Consider the following 20,677-nt stretch of genomic DNA (forward strand, 5'->3'; position numbering starts at 1 on the left):
TAGCCAGCTGTAGTGGCGCCCACCTGTGATCCCAGCTACTCAGGAGGATGAGGTAGGAGAATCACTTGAGCTTAGGAAGTCAAGGATGCAGTGAGCCACGATTGTGCCACTGCACTCCAGCCTGTGTGAAAGAGCAAGTCCACCTTATTAAAAAAAAAAAAAAAAAAAGTAGAGGTCTCAGGTGAGCTTATTCTTTTTTTTTTTTTTAATTTATTTTTTTATTGATAATTCTTGGGTGTTTCTCACAGAGGGGGATTTGGCAGGGTCATGGGACAATAGTGGAGGGAAGGTCAGCAGATAAACAAGTGAACAAAGGTCTCTGGTTTTCCTAGGCAGAGGACCCTGCGGCCTTCCGCAGTGTTTGTGTCCCTGGTTACTTGAGATTAGGGAGTGGTGATGACTCTTAACGAGCATGCTGCCTTCAAGCATCTGTTTAACAAAGCACATCTTGCACCGCCCTTAATCCATTTAACCCTGAGTGGACACAGCACATGTTTCAGAGAGCACAGGGTTGGGGGTAAGGTCACAGACCAACAGGATCCCAAGGCAGAAGAATTTTTCTTAGTACAAAACAAAATGAAAAGTCTCCTATGTCTACTTCTTTCTACACAGATACGGCAACCATCCGATTTCTCAATCTTTTCCCCACCTTTCCCGCCTTTCTATTCCACAAAGCCGCCATTGTCATCCTGGCCCGTTCTCAATGAGCTGTTGGGCACACCTCCCAGACGGGGTGGTGGCCAGGCAGAGGGGCTCCTCACTTCCCAGTAGGGGCGGCCAGGCAGAGGCGCCCCTCACCTCCTGGACGGGGCGGCTGGCCGGGCAGGGGGCTGACCCCCCCACCTCCCTCCCGGATGGGGCGGCTGGCCGGGCAGAGGGGCTCTTCACTTCCCAGTAGGGGCGGCCGGGCAGAGGCGCCCCTCACCTCCCGGATGGGGCGGCTGGCCGGGCGGGGGGCTGACCCCCCCACCTCCCTCCCGGACGGGTTGGCTGGCTGGGCAGAGGGGCTCCTCACTTCCCATTAGGGGTGGCCGGGCAGAGGCGCCCCTCAACTCCCGGACGGGGTGGCTGGCCGGGCGGGGGGGCTGACCCCCCCCACCTCCCTCCTGGATGGGGCGGCTGGCCGGGCGGGGGGCTGACCCCCCCACCTCCCTCCCGGACGGGGTGGCTGGCCGGGCAGAGGGGCTCCTCACTTCCCAGTAGGGGCGGCCGGGCAGAGGCACCCCTCACCTCCCGGACGGGGCGGCTGGCCGGGCGGGGGGCTGACCCCTCCACCTCCCTCCCGGACGGGGCGGCTGGCCGGGCGGGGGGCTGACCCCTCCACCTCCCTCCCGGACGGGGTGGCTGGCCGGGCGGGGGGGCTGACCCCCCCCACCTCCCTCCTGGATGGGGCGGCTGGCCGGGCAGGGGGCTGACCCCCCCACCTCCCTCCCGGACAGGGCGGCTGGCCGGGCGGGGGGGCTGACCCCCCCCACCTCCCTCCCGGACGGGGTGGCTGGCCGGGCAGAGGGGCTCCTCACTACCCAGTAGGGGCGGCCGGGCAGAGGCGCCCCTCACCTCCCGGACAGGGCGGCTGGCCGGGCGGGGGGCTGACCCCCCCACCTCCCTCCCGGACGGGGCGGCTGGCCGGGCGGGGGGCTGACCCCTCCACCTCCCTCCCGGATGGGGCGGCTGGCCGGGCGGGGGGCTGACCCCCCCACCTCCCTCCCGGACGGGGCGGCTGGCCGGGCGGGGGGGCTGACCCCCCCACCTCCCTCCCGGATGGGGTGGCTGGCCGGGCAGAGGGGCTCCTCACTACCCAGTAGGGGCAGCCGGGCAGAGGCGCCCCTCGCCTCCCGGACGGGGCGGCTGGCCGGGCAGGGGGCTGACCCCCCCACCTCCCTCCCGGACGGGGTGGCTGGCCGGGCGGGGGGCTGACCCCCCCACCTCCCTCCCAGACGGGGTGGCTGCCGGGCGGAGACGCTCCTCACTTCCCAGATGGGGTGGCTGCCGGGCGGAGAGGCTCCTCACTTCTCAGATGGGGCGGCTGCCGGGCGGAGGGGCGCCTCACTTCTCAGACGGGGTGGTTGCCAGGCAGAGGGTCTCCTCACTTCTCAGATGGGGCGGCCGGGCAGAGACGCTCCTCACCTCCCAGACGGGGTCGCGGCCGGGCAGAGGCGCTCCTCACATCCCAGATGGGGCGGCGGGGCAGAGGCGCTCCCCACATCTCAGACGATGGGCGGCCGGGCAGAGATGCTCCTCACTTCCTAGATGTGATGGCGGCCGGGAAGAGGCGCTCCTCACTTCCTAGATGGGATGGCGGCCGGGCGGAGACGCTCCTCACTTTCCAGACTGGGCAGCCAGGCAGAGGGGCTCCTCACATCCCAGACGATGGGCGGCCAGGCAGAGACACTCCTCACTTCCCAGACGGGGTGGCGGCCGGGCAGAGGCGGCAATCTCGGCACTTTGGGAGGCCAAGGCAGGCGGCTGGGAGGTGGAGGTTGTAGCGAGCCGGGATCACGCCACTGCACTCCAGCCTGGGCACCATTGAGCACTGAGTGAACGAGACTCCGTCTGCAATCCCAGCACCTCGGGAGGCCGAGGCTGGCAGATCAGTCGCGGTTAGGGGCTGGAGACCGGCCCGGCCAACACAGCAAAACCCCGTCTCCACCAAAACCAGTCAGGCGTGGCAGCGCGTGCCTCTCGGCAGGCTGAGGCAGGAGAATCAGGCAGGGAGGTTGCAGTGAGCCGAGATGGCAGCAGCACAGTCCAGCCTCGGGTCCGCATGAGAGGGAGACTGTGGAAAGAGAGGGAGACCATGGGGAGAGGGAGAGGGAGAGGGAGAGGGAGAGGGGAGCGAGCTTATTCTTAAAATAACACATTTCCCTTATGGGTAAAAGATGTTGGCTTGACTCTTTTCAAGGAAGGCCCTTGCTAATAAATGTATGGGAAGAGAGGGGAGGAGAAAGCTATGGTATCCAATGATGGGCCCTATCTGATAAGGAATTGGATTTCACCTGACTATCATTGGCTGGCTGGGGATCCCTACCATTTGGGTGGTTTGACTACTCTAGGGAAGGCGATCTGAAAAAAGAGTTGGAGTTTAGCACTGAGAGTGTGGCACCAGTATCTATCCACGCCTGGACCAATTTGTTATTTATTTGCAAACCAACCTTCTTCAGCTGGTTCACAGAAGGAAGAAGATTGCCCTTATCTCCCTGAAGCACCCCAATCTTGTAATGAAGAAAAAGCTTGCATTTTTCTTAGCTTTATCTGGGTTCTTCTGAAGCCATCATTTGTATATTTCATAATCTGTTTTGTAGTGATAAAAGCCCTTGCGAAAGAAATAGATCCTGTTTCCCAGAATCTTGAGAACATTTTGGTTCTGTGATTGTTTTTTAAATTGCTGAATATGTAGGGCCATGAACGTGGTGGTCTTTTCCTGATAATCAAGTGTCTTATTTATTCTTTCTTTGTCTCTTTACAAAGTTTTAGAGAGATAGTTTGCCAAGGAGGCAATTTCGTGGGGTTTCTTAAAGGTCCAATTGAGGTAATGTTGTTTGACTAAGGCATTAAGAGTTCAGTTAAGCCCTGAAAGAAAACTGGAATCAAAAAGATTAATGGTATCCTCTGTTAAGTCCTTGACACCAGAATTTTGCTGGAAAGATTTTTTTTTTATTTTTATTTTTTCAGACAGAGTTGCTCTGTTGCCCAGGCTGGAGTGCAGTGGTGCCGTCTCAGCTCACTGCTACCTCTGCCTCCTGGGCTCAAGTGATGCTCGTGCCTCAGCCTCCTCAGTAGCTGGGACTACAGACATGCACAACCATGCCCAGCTAATTTTTGTATTTTTAGTAGAGACAGGGTTTCGCCATGTTGGCCAGGCTGGTCTCGAACTCCTGACCTCAAGTGATCCTCCTGCCTCAGCCTCCTAAAGTGCTGAGATTACAGGTGTGAGTCACCACGCCCAGCTTGGAAAGCCTTTTTGAACCAGTCAAAATAATCTAAGCAGACTCATCTTTTTTTTGAGTGAATCGTTGAATGGCTTTCCAATTAATTTGCCAGAGAAAAAGCACTGGAATGACCTTTAACAAATCACAGGTTATTTTCTTTGCTTTTGTTATGGCCATGTCCCTTTTGAAATGGAAGTCCTCTGGAGGTTTTATCCATTTAGTTAGGCATATACATGTTTGAGCCACAAAAATGACCCCCAGCATGTGAATTAATTGATAGATTTTGGTGAGTCTGGGCTAGTATGCGCTTACGATTAAATGAAAGTGGCATTCAAATTCAAGGAAGTCAGTTTTAGGACAATCGCCAAGAGTTCAGATTTAGACTAAGGAACGTAAGAAATGGTCTGACCTCCCTCTACATTTTCACTTATTTTAAATGGGGCAATAAGAGGAGTTGAGGGGTTATGGGTAGTGTGCCTGGGATAGACAGTGAGGAGAAAAAAGGAGGTTCAGAAAGTGAAGAAGGTAGTGGCAGAGGAGAATAAAGTAGAGGTAGTGCAGAGGGAGTGAAAGGAAGAGGAACAAAGGGTTTGAGTCCTTCTTGGGAACAGAATCTGGGCTAGGAGGATTTTCAAGTTTTTGGAGGCACTGAGTTCGGAATTAGTTTCTCTCAAGAAGGCAGTCTGAAATTCTTGATTCCATTTGGAGTTTTCATAGTACCTATTAAGGAAAGCCTTATATTGTCTTTGAGAGGCCTAGATTCGTCTTTGTTCTAATTGCAGGCATAAATAAATTTGATTAGGGATACAGAAAGCTCCCCAATGTAGCCAAAGAAGTTTTAAATCCAAAAGTTTCATCCAGAGCCTTAAATAGGCACAAGAATTTTCTCCATAGGTTTTAAATATAAAAGTCATCAGTGCACCATAAGGTGGCTGGTTGGAAACCATTACCTTAGAACATAGGTTACCCATGGCACTATAACAAAGGCATCCCTTTGAGTGCAACAGAAACATGAGTGTCCCCACAAAACTTGAAATGTGAGCATACTCCACCAAGCACAAGTACATTGCAAAATGCAAAAGTACTCCACTAAGTGAAGTGTACCCCACAGGGCCCATAGAGGCAGGTGAACATGCTCCCTGGAGAAAACAAAGTCTCGGAGACCTCAGCCTAAAAGCCCGAGATCTGCAGATGGGGGAACACAGCCTCCAATGTAAACTAAGTGCTCCGAAGAACAAAGAGTGGGTCTGGCTTAAATAGGGAAAGTTCTCCTCCCAGCCCTTAATCAAGTTTGTGTATGCAAATAAACAACTCAAAAGTAGTCCCCATTAGTTGAAAACAGCTGAGTCCTGATTGGGTAGTTTCCAAGTCCCAACCAGAAGTCTCTGTTGGATGTCACTTTCAGAAAGGCAGCTGGTGAGTTTTCCTGCCATTGTGCATGCTACTCTTCAAAAGGACAACTGCCTAAGCTACAAGATTTAAAGGAAACATCCTGTAGAAATAGGCCCAAGGGTCTTCTCAGGCTATGTTCTAGGCCCAATTTACCTCCAATCCTTTTTCTCCTTAAAATAATTTCTTCTCACAGCCTCTCTTCTGTATATATCCAGGCAGGGCAAAGCACAAATATGAGCTAAGGTGATATTTTAAATAGGGAATACACAAAACATTAGGAGATAGAGTGAGCAATTATCTTAACAATGGTTATGATGGTGGTAGGAGAAAAAAGGAGAGTTTTGAGAAATAACCTCTCCTATATGTGCCTAAGTGTAATTTATCTGTGGTACTTTATCGTCCTAATGTGTAATGTTATATTTAAATGGTTCACTGGAATAATTCAATAGATTGTAGATCAATGCTTCAGGCTTTATCACCTCTATTTTACAAGTCATGCTTGCAAATGGAGGTTAACTGTTTGCAGCTTCCAGGGGACCCTAGAGGGCCCTGGTTTTCTGCGAACCACAGTTGGTAGAAGAGCCCAAGTTAGAGCGATTTTTTTTTTTTTTTTTGACACAGAATCTTGCTCTGTTGCCCAGGCTAGAGTGCAGTGACACAATCTCAGCTCACTGCAACCTCCGCCTCCCAGGTACAAGTGATTCTCCTGCCTCAGCCTCCCAAGTAGCTGGGATTACAGGTGCCCGCCACCGTGCCTGGCTAATTTTTGTATTTTTAGTAGAGATGGGGTTTCACCATGCTGGCCAGGCTGGCCTCAAGCTCCTGACCTTGTAATCCACCCGCCTCGGCCTCCCAAAGTGCTGTGATTACAGGCGTGAGCCACCGTGCCCAGCCAGTTAGAGTGATTTTCTAAAAGCCACTTTTGATGCACCTGTAGTCCCAGCTACTTGGGAGGTGGAGGCGGAGGCGGGAGTGCTCTCGGACCAAACTGAGGGTGGGGCTGCTATTTCTCGTGACCTAATAACAAGATGCAGATAAACTGCGGAGGAAGAGAGTTTTTATTTCTGTAACTGTTTACAGGGAAAAGGCCTGGATATTATCACCAAACCAACTCAAAATCACGATGTTTTCCAGAGCTTATATACCTTCTAAGCTATATGTCTACATGTAAGTGTGCATTCATCTAAAGACATAAGTGATTAACTTCTTTTAATCTATAAATAAGGTCTGAATCTTGAAGCTCTTCCTCTGGAGCCTCAGTAAATTTACTTAATCTAAATGGGTCCGGCAAGGTGCGGTGGCTCACGCCTGTAATCCCAGCACTTTGGGAGGCCAAGGCGGGTGGATCATGAGGTCAGGAGTTTGAGACCATCCTGGCTAACATGGTGAAACCCCGTCGCTACTAAAAATACAACAAATTAGCCGGGCGTGGTGGTGGGTGCCTGTATTCCCAGCTACTCGAGAGGCTGAGGCAGGAGAATGGCGTGAACCCGGAAGGCAGAACTTGCAGTGAGCCGAGATTGTGTCACTGCACTCCAGCCTGGGTGACAGAGTGAGACTCTGTCTCAAAAAAAAAAAAAAAAAATCTAAATGAGTCCAGGTGCTGGCGTGATTACCCTTATCTTGTCTCCTGCTAAATCACAGAGGTTTGGGGAGTTCCTTCGGACTCCCAACAAACTTGTTTGTGGAGGCCTGGGGAGTTTCTTCAGACCCACAATAAAACTTGTTTAATCCTAAATGGGTCATGTTAAGACTTCCTTTGTTATTTTGTCATGCTTTAGGGCCCAGGAAAGGCCTAGGCAAAACTCTTGGTGGGCTTTAGTTACATTCCAGCCTTTGTATAAGGGCACTGGCTTTTTTTAGCTTTTAATATTAACTTCACCACTCAGTACTGAAACAGTTGTTATGGAGGCCTCCGTTAGTGAGACGTGGCCTGCCACAGGAGGACTGCTTGAGCCCAGGAGTTAGAATCAAGCCTGGGCAACAGAGCAAGACCCCATACCTTATAAGATGCCTTTTATTTTTAGTTTTTTTATTTTTCCGAGACGGGGTCTCACTGTCGTCCAGGCTGCAGTGCAGTGGTGTGATCATGGCTCACTGCGGCCTCAGCCTTCTGACTAGCTAGGAACACAGGTGGGTGCTCCCACCCCCGGCTAATTAAATTTTTTTTGTTTGTTTGAGACAGGGTCTCATTCTGTGTCACCCAGGCTGGAGTGCAATGGCAGGATCTTGGGCTCACTGAAACCTCTGTCTCCTGGGCTCAAGCAATTGTCGTGCCTCACCCTCCTGAGTAGCTGGGATTACAGGAGCCTGCCACCACGCCCGGCTAATTTTTGTATTTTTAGGAGAGACAGGATTTCACCATGTTGCCCAGGCTGGTCTGGAACTTCTGACCTCAATAATATACCTGCCTTGGCCTCCCAAAGTGCTGGGATTACATACTTGAGCGATGGCACCTGGCCTAAAAAATAATATTTTTAGAGACAAGGGTTTTGCTATGTTGCCCAGGCTAGTCTTAACTCCTGGGCTCAAGTGATTCTTCCCAGTAGCTTGGGATTACAGCCACTGTGCCTGGCAAGGCACTTTTATTTTTCATATCCCCTTAGCCAACTCGAAGTAAAACCATCTCTCAAATGTATCTTGACAAAACCTGGCAGCAAACAAAAAAATCTCAAACTTGTCTGTCATTAAAAGATTGTGGTACCCACGCAGTGACACCAACTCAATGCTTAGGGTATGATGTTTATTTTTTTTACCCACTAGTTTTGAAAAAGTTAATTACATTTGGCAATTCCCCATTCCCTTATAGTGAGGGGTCTCAAGAGCTGGCTCCTACACATAAAGGGCTTAGAACAGTGGCTGGTACCTAGGCCACCAATAGTCTTTTGCCCCACCCAACTGGTGACACAGCCCGGGGCCCCGCCGCCCCCTGGCGGCCATTACGGATTTCCGCCTCCCTCACAGAAGGCAGCCACTGCAACGTGCGTGACCTCAGTTGCGTCATATCCGGCCCTTGCGATCAGGGCTTGAGGAACCCGCGCCATGAAATGCGTGTTTGTTACCGTAGGGACCACCAGCTTTGACGACCTCATTGCGCGTGTGTCGGCGCCCGACAGTCTGCAAGTGAGTGAGGGAGGCGAGCAGGCGGCGGCTTGGCTCGCCACCCGCCATCTCCGGCCATACTGCCAGCCGCGTTAGCCTTGCCTGACCGTCGCGCTCGGAAAGAATCCCCCGCAACTCTACCACAGGTGCCGCTGCCCCTTAGCTGGCTTCTGCCCACGCCCGGCGGGGCCCTTCTCCGGCTACCCGGCTACTCGGGGTTGCCTGTTTCCTCTTCCCATTATCCCGGCCGCTCCTCTCTCTCATTTCTTCAGCTCCTTTCCCGGGCTGCCCCCGCGCTCTATTCTCCGCCTCCGCGTCCTCCGCCCCTCCTTCCAACGGCTCCGCCCCTCCGAGCTCGGGTTTTCCACCGGGCTCGGCAGTTTTTCCTCAGGCCCCCCTGTGGACCGCGCGTCGGCGCCGGCGTCTGAGCCAGCCGAGCTCGCCTCAGAGCCCGGCTCCTTCCCCTCAGCACCTGGCCGGAGCCCGCGCGGTTCCTCTCCTCAGCGCGCGTCGTCCCCTCAGGGCTCCCGGTTCTGGCAGTTGATCAAGTGAGGCAGAACGGGTAGTGCCTGGGTTCCCCCCGAGTTTGCGACTCCTTTTCCAAAGTCTTTTCCTGCTGTGGCTTTCGCGGGACTCTGCGAGCTGGGTCGCTTAGATTCATGAGTGCTTGGGAGGTTCCTCGTCGGGCCCCGGACCAGAAAATACTTTAGTTTTGAAAACTAAGTGAAATCGGCCACAGGTAGGCTCTTTGGCGGCCGTGCTCCGATGTTAACGTCAAACTTTAGTAGTGGTGGTGGTTCCTGCTCTGTTTTGCATAGCCAGTTTAAAAGGCCCTCATGTTCTGATTTCCTCTTTCAGAAAATCGAGAGCCTTGGTTACAACCGACTTATCCTGCAAATTGGTAGAGGAACGGTGGTACCTGAACCCTTCAGTACTGAGTCGTTTACTCTGGATGTTTACAGGTACAAGGATTCCTTGAAAGAAGACATTCAGAAAGCAGATCTTGTTATTAGTCACGCAGGTAAAGGTGCCTAAGAATCTCAGGGTTGGGTCTTTTAATTTTAATTTTTTTTAAGTTCTGGGGTATTCTGGGGGTACATGTGCAGGATGTGCGGACTTGTTACAAAGGTAAACGTGTGCCATGCATCACCTAGGTATTAAGCCCAGCATCCATTCGCTTTTTATCCTGATGCTCTCCCTCCAATAAGGAACTGACACTTGAACCTTTTCGAGGTAAAATAAAATCGCTAGCTGAACTCACTGTAGCCCTTTTTGAATACACAACTTATTTGAATATGACAATTGAGAACTTTATTGGAGAGAACTTAGTATTTTGGGGTGAGAGAAGAATGGGAAATTAACCACTGTAGTCCACCTTTACAATAAAAAACCCTAAACACAGAGGAGCAAAATAATTTACCCGGGGAAGTGTAATAAATTGTCAACTTGACATTAGTACTTGGGCTTAGAGCTAAAGGAGTGTTCTGCCTGCTGATTGGTTGGATTGGTCATGGAGAAATTGGAATTGTACGATTGTTTACATTTCTGTTGAATGTGAGTGAAATGAATCCAGTCAAAAATAGTAACAGCCACATACTGTGTAAATTGTTCCTCTTCAGAGGACCACCCTGATGGTCTAGTTAATTAGACTTCTAGTGCATTCAGAAGAACTGCTTTTGGGGAGCAATGCAGTTTTGACTGTTGTGAAGAAAGGTGTTTCGTTTTTTCCTTTTTTTTTTTAAAAGTCTAGTTTGAGGAGAGAAAAGTCTTTAGAAATAGACATTACCAACAGATTCGTGATTAAAAATGTATCTCCTAGGAGGTAACAGAGCCTTTGGCACTGCTCTGAATGCTTTATGTATATTAACTTTACTTTTTTAAACAATCCTGTGAACTAAGTACTGTTAGTATCTCCATTTTACACATGAGGAAACTGAGACACAAGAGTGGTTAAGTAATTTGTCCAGCCGGGAAGTGGTGGACAGATAACAATCTGGTGCTGGAGTTTATGTTCTTTTTTTCTTTTCTTTTCCTTTCCTTTCTTTCCTTTCTTTCTATTTTTTTTTTTTTTTTTTTTTTTTCTGGGACGGAGTTTCGCTCTGTCACCCAGGCTGGAATGCAGTGATGCTATCTCGGCTCACTGCAACCTCCACCTCCCGGGTTCAAGCGATTCTCCTGTCTCAGCCTCCCCAGTAGCTGAGATTACAGGTGCACACTACCACGCCCCGGCTATTTTTTTTTTTCTTTGTATTTTAGTAGAGACGGGGTTTCACCGTGTTGCCCGGGCTGGTCTCAAACTCCTGAGCTCAGGCAATCCACCTGCCTCGGCCTCTCAAAGTGCTAGGATTACAGGCATGATCCACTGCACCCCTCCGGAGTTAATGTTGTTAACTAACCACCCTAGCATAAGATACCCAAAAAGGACTTATCTACTCACTTATCAATCTCCTTGCTCTCATTTAAAATAGTTAGATGATTTTACATTTCAAAATTGAATTGATCCTAATATTCTATATTTGCATATTCATGGAGATCTATCCTTGACTATTTCTGGGATAGCACCTCACATGTAAACCCGTAAGAAGTGGTCAGGGTTTTTCATTATTGATGCCTGTCTGTCTCTATTGTAGGCTTGCTTTTCTACTTGGGGTTGAATAGAAATGAAGTATAGTTTCACATACAGTATGTCAAACCTGGATCTTATTTGGATTCAAGGCCATGCCCAAAGCATACTCCAGATGGCCCATCGTACAATGGTTTCACTTAGAGTTTTTCAACTTTATGGTGGTGTGAAAGCAATACGCATACACATTCAGTAGAAACCGCTCTTCGAGTACCCATACAACCATTCTGTTTTACACTTGGAGTATTTAATAAATGGCATGAGATAGTCAACACTTTATCATAAAATAGGTTTTGTGTTAGATGATTTTGCCCAACCACAGGCTAATGTAAGTGTGTTCTGAGCATGTTTAAGGTAGGCTAGGCTAAGCTGTGATGTGTGGTGGGTTAGGTGTATTAAATGCATTTTCTATTTAGAATATTTTCAACTGCTTTTTTTTTTCCTTTTTTTTGAGGTGGGTTCTCACTCTGTCACCCAAGACAGGGTGCAGTGGTGCAATCATAGCTCACTTCAAGCTCCAACTCTTGGGCTCAAGCAGTCCTTCCGCCTCAGGCTCCCCAGTAGCTGGGACCACAACCACCATGCCTTATTGTTTTTGTTTTTATTTTGATTTTTTAGTAGAGACAAGGTCTCTCTATGTTGCAGAGAGTGGTCTTGAACTCCTGGGCTCAAGCGATGCTCCCACCTCAGCCTCCCAAAGCGTTGGGATTGTAGGCATAAGCCACTGCACCTAGCCTGTTTTCAACTTATGATGGGGTTATACCCCGTCACAAGGCTATACCCCATCGTAAGTTGAGGGTCATTGGTACTAGAGAGCAAGTAGCATAGCACTGAATCATAGGCCATAATGTCATCATCAGTGATAAAGTAATGTATTTTTCAAATAAAGTTTCTAGCACTTTTTATTAGAGAGCAACTGATAACTATACTCTTGTCATTTTGAATGTATAATTGAAAGACCTAGTTTGTAGTTCTGTCAACTTAAGTTTTTTAACTTTTGAGTTCTAGCTATAAAGCTTCGTGGGGACCTTAACTTATTTCAAATTGTGTTGAACAAATTTGATTTATATTTGTAGGTGCAGGAAGCTGTTTGGAGACTCTGGAAAAAGGAAAGCCACTCGTAGTGGTTATAAACGAAAAGTTGATGAACAATCATCAGCTGGAACTGGCAAAGCAGCTACACAAAGAGGGTCATCTCTTCTATTGTACCTGCAGGTATGCTAGAGACTGATTATTATTATCTCTTGCCTTAATTCGTCACTTGCACTTCCTCTTATCCACCTACCTAACCCATCTGTCTCTTCTGCCTCTTACCTTCTCCCAGTTACCAAACCTTTTGATTTTCTCAGGTGTAAAATCCTCCCATTTGTTTGTCTCCCATTTTGCAATCTCTATGTTGTATTTTTATGTGTATCTGTGGCTGTTTCTTTGCATATGTGAATATCTGAGAGAGTGTGTGTATGTGTGTTTATTTAGGCGTGCATGTCTCCAAGACACTAATTTTGGAGTTCTAAATTTTGAGTTCATTATTTAGATTTTCATTATTCAAGGAAGACAATTTGCTCATTTTAGTTAAAAGTTTTGCCTATAGTAAATCCACTAAAATCCCTAAATTATATTTACTCTTTCATTTATTCAGTTACACCCAATATATAAAAGGCACTGTTTTAGGTGCTGTGGATACAGTAGTAAACATGAGATAAAGTCCCTGTTCTTCTGGTGCTTACATTCTAGTGGTGGAAAATTGATAATAAGTTCACAAATAAATGATCAAGGTATTTCATGTGGTGAAATGTACTATGAAGAAAGTAAGACAGGGTGATGTGGTAGCTGGGGTGAAGGCTGATTAGAATTGTCAGAGAAGGCTTGGCAGAGTACCTAACATTTTGATCTGAGACCCGAAATACAAGGAAGAGCCAGTCATGTGAATATTTGGAGGCAGAAGGAACAGCAAGTGCAAAAGCCTAAGTAAGGAATGAACTTGGAGCTTGGTGTGTTTGAGGAACAGAGGGAAGATTAGTGTTGCAGGAGCATAGTGAGCAAGGGAATATAATAGAAGATGAAGTTGGGTGGGGGTAGCTTATGTAAGAGTTCTGATTTTATTCATGTTTATTGAGAAGCCATTGAAGTATTTTAAGCAGAGAAATTATGGTAAGGAGTATTATTTTCTACAAGTATATTAGAATTCAACAGGAACTGATCATCGTAATAGAAGGATGAAGAAAATTACTTGTTTGTTTTCTATTAGTTCTTCCTTGAGACACTAGAAGCTTGCCAAAGGGCCAGGTCAGTAATTCCCACTTGTTTGACTTTAAAACCTATCCTAGTTTGATGTTTCAAGAAGTAAATGCCTCATAGAATTACTATATATGTGTATATATATATTTATTTACATTATAGTAAAATGAAATTAATTTTAAAATAAAAAACCTGAGAAGAAACTGGCTGGAGCATAATTTTTCTTTTAGTTTTACTGCTTCTGTCTCTTAGGCACTCAGTAAATACTTATTCATTCATTAAATATTTATTGAGTACCTTCTATGTGCCAGGCATTGTTCTAGGCACTTGGTATACATCAGTGAACAAAACAAAGACTCCTGTTCTTAACTGAGAGGAGGCAGATTCATTGATTATTTCAGGAGTGAAATTGTTGGTGTCCTTATCACTATAATGTTGGAGAAGAGGGAATGTCAGGGTGGCTGTGTAACATAGAAGCCAGTCTTGAACTATTTAGTGAGTCAGGAGAGAAGCTAGATTAAAGAGGAATAAACTTATCTTCCTAACTGCTTTATGCAAGTCAATTTTTTCCAGATACTTTTAATTAGTATTTTCATTCTAAATGTTAAATCAGCTTTGATTTTGTGTTAGTACATTAAAAGGAAAACATTGATTTCATAAACATATCCTGACTTTTTACTCATGCTGAAAAGGAAGGAAACTGTACAAGTCTCCAATTTATTTTATTTTTATTTTTTTACAGTTTTAAATGTCTTTTTTTCTATATTAATTTCAAGAAAGTCACATAAAAGCAGTAAGCAGTGAGAAAGAATCAGTAATTGATTGGTTATATTTTCTTTTCTTTTTTTGAGACGGAGTTTCGCTCTTGTTGCCCAGGCTGGAGTGCAATGGTGCGATCTCGGCTCACCTCAACCTCCACCTCCCAGGTTCAAGCAATTCTCCCGAATAGCTGGGATTACAGGCATGCACCACCATGCCCGGCCTAATTTTGTATATTTAGTAGAGACAGGGTTTCTCCATGTTGGTCAGGCTGATCTCAAACTCCTGACCTTAGGTGATCCGCCTGCCTTGGCCTCCCAAAGTGCTGGGATTACAGGCATGAGCCACCACACCCAGCCAATAATTGGTTATATTTTCATTTTAGGTAAATCATTTATTTTCCCCAGACCTACGCTGGGGGGTAGTATGTTTGTTCTAATTTAAGCGATTGGTTTAAATAAATTTCCGATGTAATAGTTCTATGTTTAAAACCTTATTTCCAGCATACATGGTGGTGTGGTATATTGTTTAATTGTATATGAAGTTATGATAGTAAATTACTGGCAAAGATTATTTCACAATCTTCATGCATGGTCTAGTAGTTTCCCCAGCTTATTATCTTGTCTGGCAGCTATTACTTTTGGTTTCAATTTTTAAATTCTGTTTTCATGAATGAATTGTGCTTCAGTTTAAATATGCCCAGTCCTGAGAAGTATTACAAAGCCATGTGAAGACATTTTTCATGAAATATCATTTCTGAAATATATCAGTTGACATAGGAGATAAGGTATCTGCTGAATTTATATTGACATTTTATAGTACTCTGTATTGCTTTAATAATCCTAGTATGTATACTTATTAAAATATATAAAAATTCACATGTGCAGTTTTTAGAAGTACCACTATATTCTTGGAAGTTAGATTCAGTCATCAGTGGGCAGCAGATGAAGTATGGAATTTTCTCCCATGTTACCTAATATTTTTCTTCTTTTGTTTTAGCACGCTTCCTGGGCTGTTACAGTCAATGGACTTATCAACACTGAAATGTTATCCTCCTGGCCAGCCAGAAAAATTTTCTGCATTTTTGGATAAAGTTGTTGGATTACAAAAATAAACACTAAACTCTCAACACTTTAAAAGCAACCCCCAAATTCAACCTATGTAATGTGATTAAATCAATTAAATACATAATATATATTTACAAAATAATATAATTAATAAACTTCCTACATCTATAGAATGTATAGGAAATTTTATGTTGTGCACATTTGCATTGGGTCCAAATCCTAATTGCAGTTTAGTGAACTTACTAGATTTTTTTCTAATCTTCAGTATGTAGTGAGCATTCACAGGTTTTCTCCTAGAATCTCAAGTGGAATTGGAATCATAAAAATGAATGAGATTTGAAAACTTTCACAAAGATTATAAATGTAGTTAGTTTGATACTCCTTAGAATAAAAAAACAGTAACAACTTTTATGTAAAAAAATTTTACATAAGAGTTAGCATCTTTAGCTTTATAATCTAAGGAACCAAATTTAAAAAATGATGGATTATGCTCTGTGAAATGAAAAGTTCAATCATTGCCTAAAAAAGATGATCAAGTTAGTTGATCTCTTGTACTTGGAAAAGCTACTTTTTTCCTAAAGAACAGAGTGGAGTGGATATATTCACTTTTTTTTTCTAAAACATACATACAAAGTGATAAAATAATCGTGCCTAATGTCAAAACTTTACTGGTTTGAGAAGAATAATCAAAAAGGACTTATACCAATAGGACTTACTATTGTTTTTTAAGGATCTCTCACAGTGGTAATGAAACATTAACTGTAACAGAAATTTACAATTTATGTGCTTATAAAATTAGTTTTATGAATGAACAATAAACTGATGCATATAATGGCTTAAATATATGGTTTTAAAATTAACTTGAGCAAGATACATTATGAAGTTCTTTCTGATTAGAGTGTGTGGTCTCAAGACCTTTACAGTAGATAATCCTTAAGTGTCCATAGCTCTCGGTACAATGTTTAGATATAGTTTATCTATCAAAATAGAACATTCACTATAAAGACCTCTCTTCCATTCCAATCATATTATCCCAACATGCTAAATGTTCCAAACATTTTATTTGGAATGCATTTTATCATGTTTTTATAGGTTTATTTTTCTGATTGTGTTTTATTTAGGCTAATATTAAAAAAATGCTTACTAGTGGTAGAAGGTGGTGACAAAGAAATACTCTGGGTAGCAGGAGGAAGCCAACTTGGATTAAAATTTTGCTGAGAATAATCTAAAAAGTGAGTAATCTGGTTGAGAATTCACAGCACCATAATCATAATTGTATATCAATGTTATGTTTTAGGAAAGGTCCTATTCAAATCCAGGGAGAGAATCTTTAGTGTTTTCTGGGCCCTCATAAATACGTTTTTCTCATTTGAGAAAATTGTGACTTTATGTTGGTCACTTAGTTTTTATAGTTTATGATGAAGAATTAAAGAGAAACAAATGAAAGGCAAGGTCTACTCAAATATCAGACAACTAAAAGGCTATACAGCCCCTAAATCCTTTGCTATCTACTTCCCCAGAATAATGCATAACCTAAATTCCATTATTTCATTTAGCAGAGGTTTAAGCCGTTGTTGTCAATTGTGTGCAGTAACGCCTCTGACTTCACTTTTGTGGAATTTTGTATCGATTTTGGATTTTTAAGTCAAAGGAGACTTTAAAATCATTTTGATTTGGCAGGGATTCTTGAGATTATCTAGTCCAATTCCATCATATTCAGATTTTACCATTTGCTTAAAGTATAGCTTTTGGCAGAACTGCCCCTAGGAGCAGCTCCTTGATTCCCAGTCCCCTGCTCTTTCTACCCTGCATAATATATGTTGTAAGCTTTTTGTTTCTTTATAGTTGTTTGCCTAGTGTTCATTTTAGTTACTCGAATTCCTTGCAAGGTAGATTTTGTTTGTTTATTTATGGAAGTTATTTAGTAGGAATTTCACACTTAACTGGGTTTTCCTTTGGCGTATGACAACCTTACCTAGGACTTAGAAATCTGTGATTTCTGAGTTTTTGGAATTTAGGAAAATGCTCTGGGTAGGATTGATAGTAGATTGAATAAATTAAGACTTTAAGACAGAATTGTAGACTTTTGGAGTTGGGAGATAATTTAAAGAATATTTTAAACCACCTGTTTTACAGATGAGGAAACATGCTAAATTAATCACCACATTTACATCTTATTAGTCCTTATTAAAGAATGGTAACCAAAAGTCTGTTTGAAATGTTTGCTCAATTTGTTTGGTTTCATTACATGACAGAGCTGCAGGTTCTTGATATTAATGAGTAAGTGGAATGCAGTTTATTTAGCAGTGTTCTATTAGAGGTACTGAAATTTTCAGGGATAAGGAAATGAAAGAGTTTAGCATTGGGAAATTTGCACCATGGATAGATTAAGAGGTAGACAGTTAATAGAACATTTACGGGTTGGAGTAGATGAAAAGAGATGGGATGTTTTGGGATGACCTTGGGAATTAAGGATTTTAGATACTTATAATTTGGGAGGAAAGAAAGCTCAAAGGATTTGTTGGTAAGATAGTATAACCAATGAATTTGACATAGGGTTCTGGAACATTTAAAAGTAGTCATTATCTGCAAGTACCATCAAGTATCTGATTTTGGACACCTTAGACCTCTACTTTTTAATTTTAATTTCTTTTTTTTGTATTTTAGTAGGGACAGGGTTTCACCGTGTTGCCCAGGCTGGTCGTGAACTCCTGAGCTCAGGCAATCCGCCCGCCTCGGCCTCCCAAAGTGCTGGTTTTACAGGCGTGAGCCACTGCACCCGGCTCTACTTTGTATTCTTTTAAAGGCAAGTCATATATAGGCACAAAAGACAGTACAAAAAGGTTGTTTGCCACTTTAATATTTAGTTTGAGGAAGTTTTTCAAGACGAAGTAATGACTAGCAGTAATATAAATATTCTTCCTGGCCCTTTATTGTGGTATAAGCACGTAATTCCTCTGGTTTGTTCATAATGTAAAATTTGTGGAGATGACCAAAACCCTTCATATAGTCTGAGAAATGACACATGGACAGATCATTTGAAATTAATTTTGGGGAAAGATTTGGAAAGGGTCATCATGATAGCCATGTGGTGATCAATTTTCTGCTGTACATGTAATACCATTTATTTATTTATTTATTTATTTATTTTGAGACCAAGTCTCGCTCTGTCACCCAGACTGGAGTGCAGTGGCGTGATCTCGGCTCAGTGCAACCTCCACCTCCCAGTTTCAAGTGATTCTCCTGTCTCTGCCTCCCGAGTAGTTGGGATTACAGGCATGTGTCACCCCGTGGGGCTAATTTTTGTATTTTTAGTAGAGACTGGGTTTCACCATGTTGGCCAGGCTAGTCTCAAACTCCTGACCTCAGGTGATCCTCCCACCTTGGCCTCCAAAAGTGCTGGGATTACAGGCGTGAGCCACCACACCCGGCCGTAATACGATATTTTTATTGGGGAGTGGGGAGTGAAAAATAATTTTGGTTAACACTAGTCCTTAGTATGTATCAGGTACTATTCAGAGCACTTTACACATATATACTCATTTAATCTTTAAATATTCCTGTGCAATAATTGGTATTGTCCATTCTACAAATAACATAATGTGAAAAAAGTTGTATTCTATTTTAGGGTCCAAGAGATGTTGTGGAAATTGTAATTTGAACACTGAATTCCAGTATACTTCCATCCTTTATGGGGACAGTAGGAGAGAATATTTGAAATCAGAGGATTTTCCTAAGAAATTTAGATTGTATGTTAGCCACAGGCGTAATGGTATGCTAGCCATAGGTGTATAACCTTTTTGAATTTTTACATTGCTACTTAAAAAACCACAGTGATGGCTACTCATAGAATCCATGTGTAGAATCCATGTGGAGAAACTCTTTCAATTGGTTTACCTGATTGCAAGTTATTTACAAATCTTTTTCTTTTTTCTTATTTGTATTTTAAAGTTTCATTTTGGTCCTTGCTTTATTTCTTTTCTTGGAATTTTCAGCATTCCCACAGCTTCTACTGTTGACTCCTTTATCTGTATCTCCCAACTCTGATTTGGGCTCCTAAATGATATTTCCAATTGCCTTTGGCCCTGTCTGTCTGTTAATTCTGTAAGCACCTCAAACTCAAGGTGTGCCCCAAACTGAAATCATATTTCTTTTCATTCTTCTGAGGTGCTTATCTTTATTAATGGTATCATCATTTAGTCATTCTTCTAGCCTTTAACTCTGTCTCCAACCCCTTATATCTAATTGGTTTCCAAGCACTCACAGCTTTATTTCCTAAGTACCTCAAGCTCATGTATTCATCATTCAGGCTTTTAATATAAATGCATAATGAGAATCTACCTTTTGTATCAGCAGGATCCAAGACATGATTCCTGCTCTGAAGGACCTATGTCTTACTCATTTTTGAGTCCTTTGCCTGAAACACAGTAGGCTTTCCATAAATGATGAATGCACTTCTGGAACCTAGTACTCTTTTTTGATTGTCTTGATTAGGATTAGGTATTGTTCTAGGAGACACTGTCATCTTGTACACATTTATTTCATACTGACTTTAATTTGACAGCGAAGTATCTAGTAAGTCTCTTGTTCAGAAGATGTGACCATCATATTGTATGGTAAGTTTGTAGGATCAAGCACATATAAGAATAGCATCCCAAATATAACAGTGCTGATTCTATGCAGTATCTTAATGGTATTTAAGGGTCTGTCAAATAATGGTACCTGTCGGGGATTTGTGGCAAAACATGATGTTAAAAATCAGGTATATGAAAAGCACTATAGTGTTTTCTAGTAAAAGCTTACATAGAGAAAGGTTTAGGATATTACCAAACAATTTTTTTTTTCCTTTGAGACAGGGTCTCTCTGTCACCGAGGCTGGAGTGCAGTGGCAAGATCTTGGCTCCTCTGCCTCCCCTGGTCAAGTGACCCTCCCACCTCAGCCTCTGGAGTAGCTGGAACCACAGGCATGGGCCACTACACCTGGCTAATTTTTTGTAGAGACGGGGTTTTGCCATGTTGCCCAGGCTGGTCTTGAACTCCTGGGCTCAAGTGATCTGCCTGCCTCAGCCTCCCAAAGTGCCGGGATTACAGGCGTGAGCCACTGTGCCCAGTCATCAAATGATATTTAATTACTTATTAAGTGGCTAATGGCTAATTCCCTACATGAATGCTCTATTTATTATACAGTTTTTAATTCTTTTTTTTTTTTTTTTTTTGGGTAGGCGGCTAAACAAAAGGTAGACAAATCTGGCTAGGTTCAAACAGGAATGTAGAATACATGATGCTATCTTTTTTTTTTTTTTTAACGGAGTCTCGCTCTGTTGCCCAGGCTGGAGTGCAGTGGCGTTATCTCCGCTCACTGCAACCTCCGCTTCCCAGGTTCAAGTGATTCACCCTCCTGAGTAGCTGGGATTACAGGTATCCACCACTACATCTGGCTAATTTTTGTATTTTTAGTAGAGACGGGGTTTTGCCATGTTGGCCAGGCTGGTCTTAAACTCCTGGCCTCAAGCGATCCACCCACCTCGGCCTCCTAAAGTGCTGGGATTACAGGCATGAGGCACTGT

General features: G+C 44.1%; 1 protein-coding gene across 23 annotated transcripts in view; it reads left to right on the top strand.

Moving 5' to 3' along the window:
* Positions 1-8,258: 8,258 nt before the first annotated feature.
* Positions 8,259-20,677, top strand: part of ALG13 (ALG13 UDP-N-acetylglucosaminyltransferase subunit) — a 79,089-nt gene continuing 66,670 nt past the window's right edge. For 3 of the 23 annotated variants that reach the window (XM_009439533.5, XM_063804180.1, XM_063804176.1), the window contains exons 1-3: positions 8,315-8,444; positions 9,386-9,444; positions 12,123-12,261. In XM_009439533.5, the coding sequence (XP_009437808.2) occupies positions 12,191-12,261 (71 nt within the window). In that variant the 5' untranslated portion in view covers positions 8,315-8,444; positions 9,386-9,444; positions 12,123-12,190. Of the gene's footprint in view, positions 8,570-8,812; positions 9,163-9,281; positions 9,445-12,122; positions 12,262-13,294; positions 13,333-15,042; positions 15,952-16,231; positions 16,343-20,677 lie in introns of those variants that run through there. The other 20 variants (XM_009439529.4, XM_009439528.5, XM_063804172.1 and 17 more) reach the window with 17 other exon arrangements.

Source organism: Pan troglodytes, chromosome X (assembly GCF_028858775.2).
Source record: "Pan troglodytes isolate AG18354 chromosome X, NHGRI_mPanTro3-v2.0_pri, whole genome shotgun sequence".
Taxonomy (NCBI): Eukaryota; Metazoa; Chordata; class Mammalia; order Primates; family Hominidae; genus Pan; species Pan troglodytes.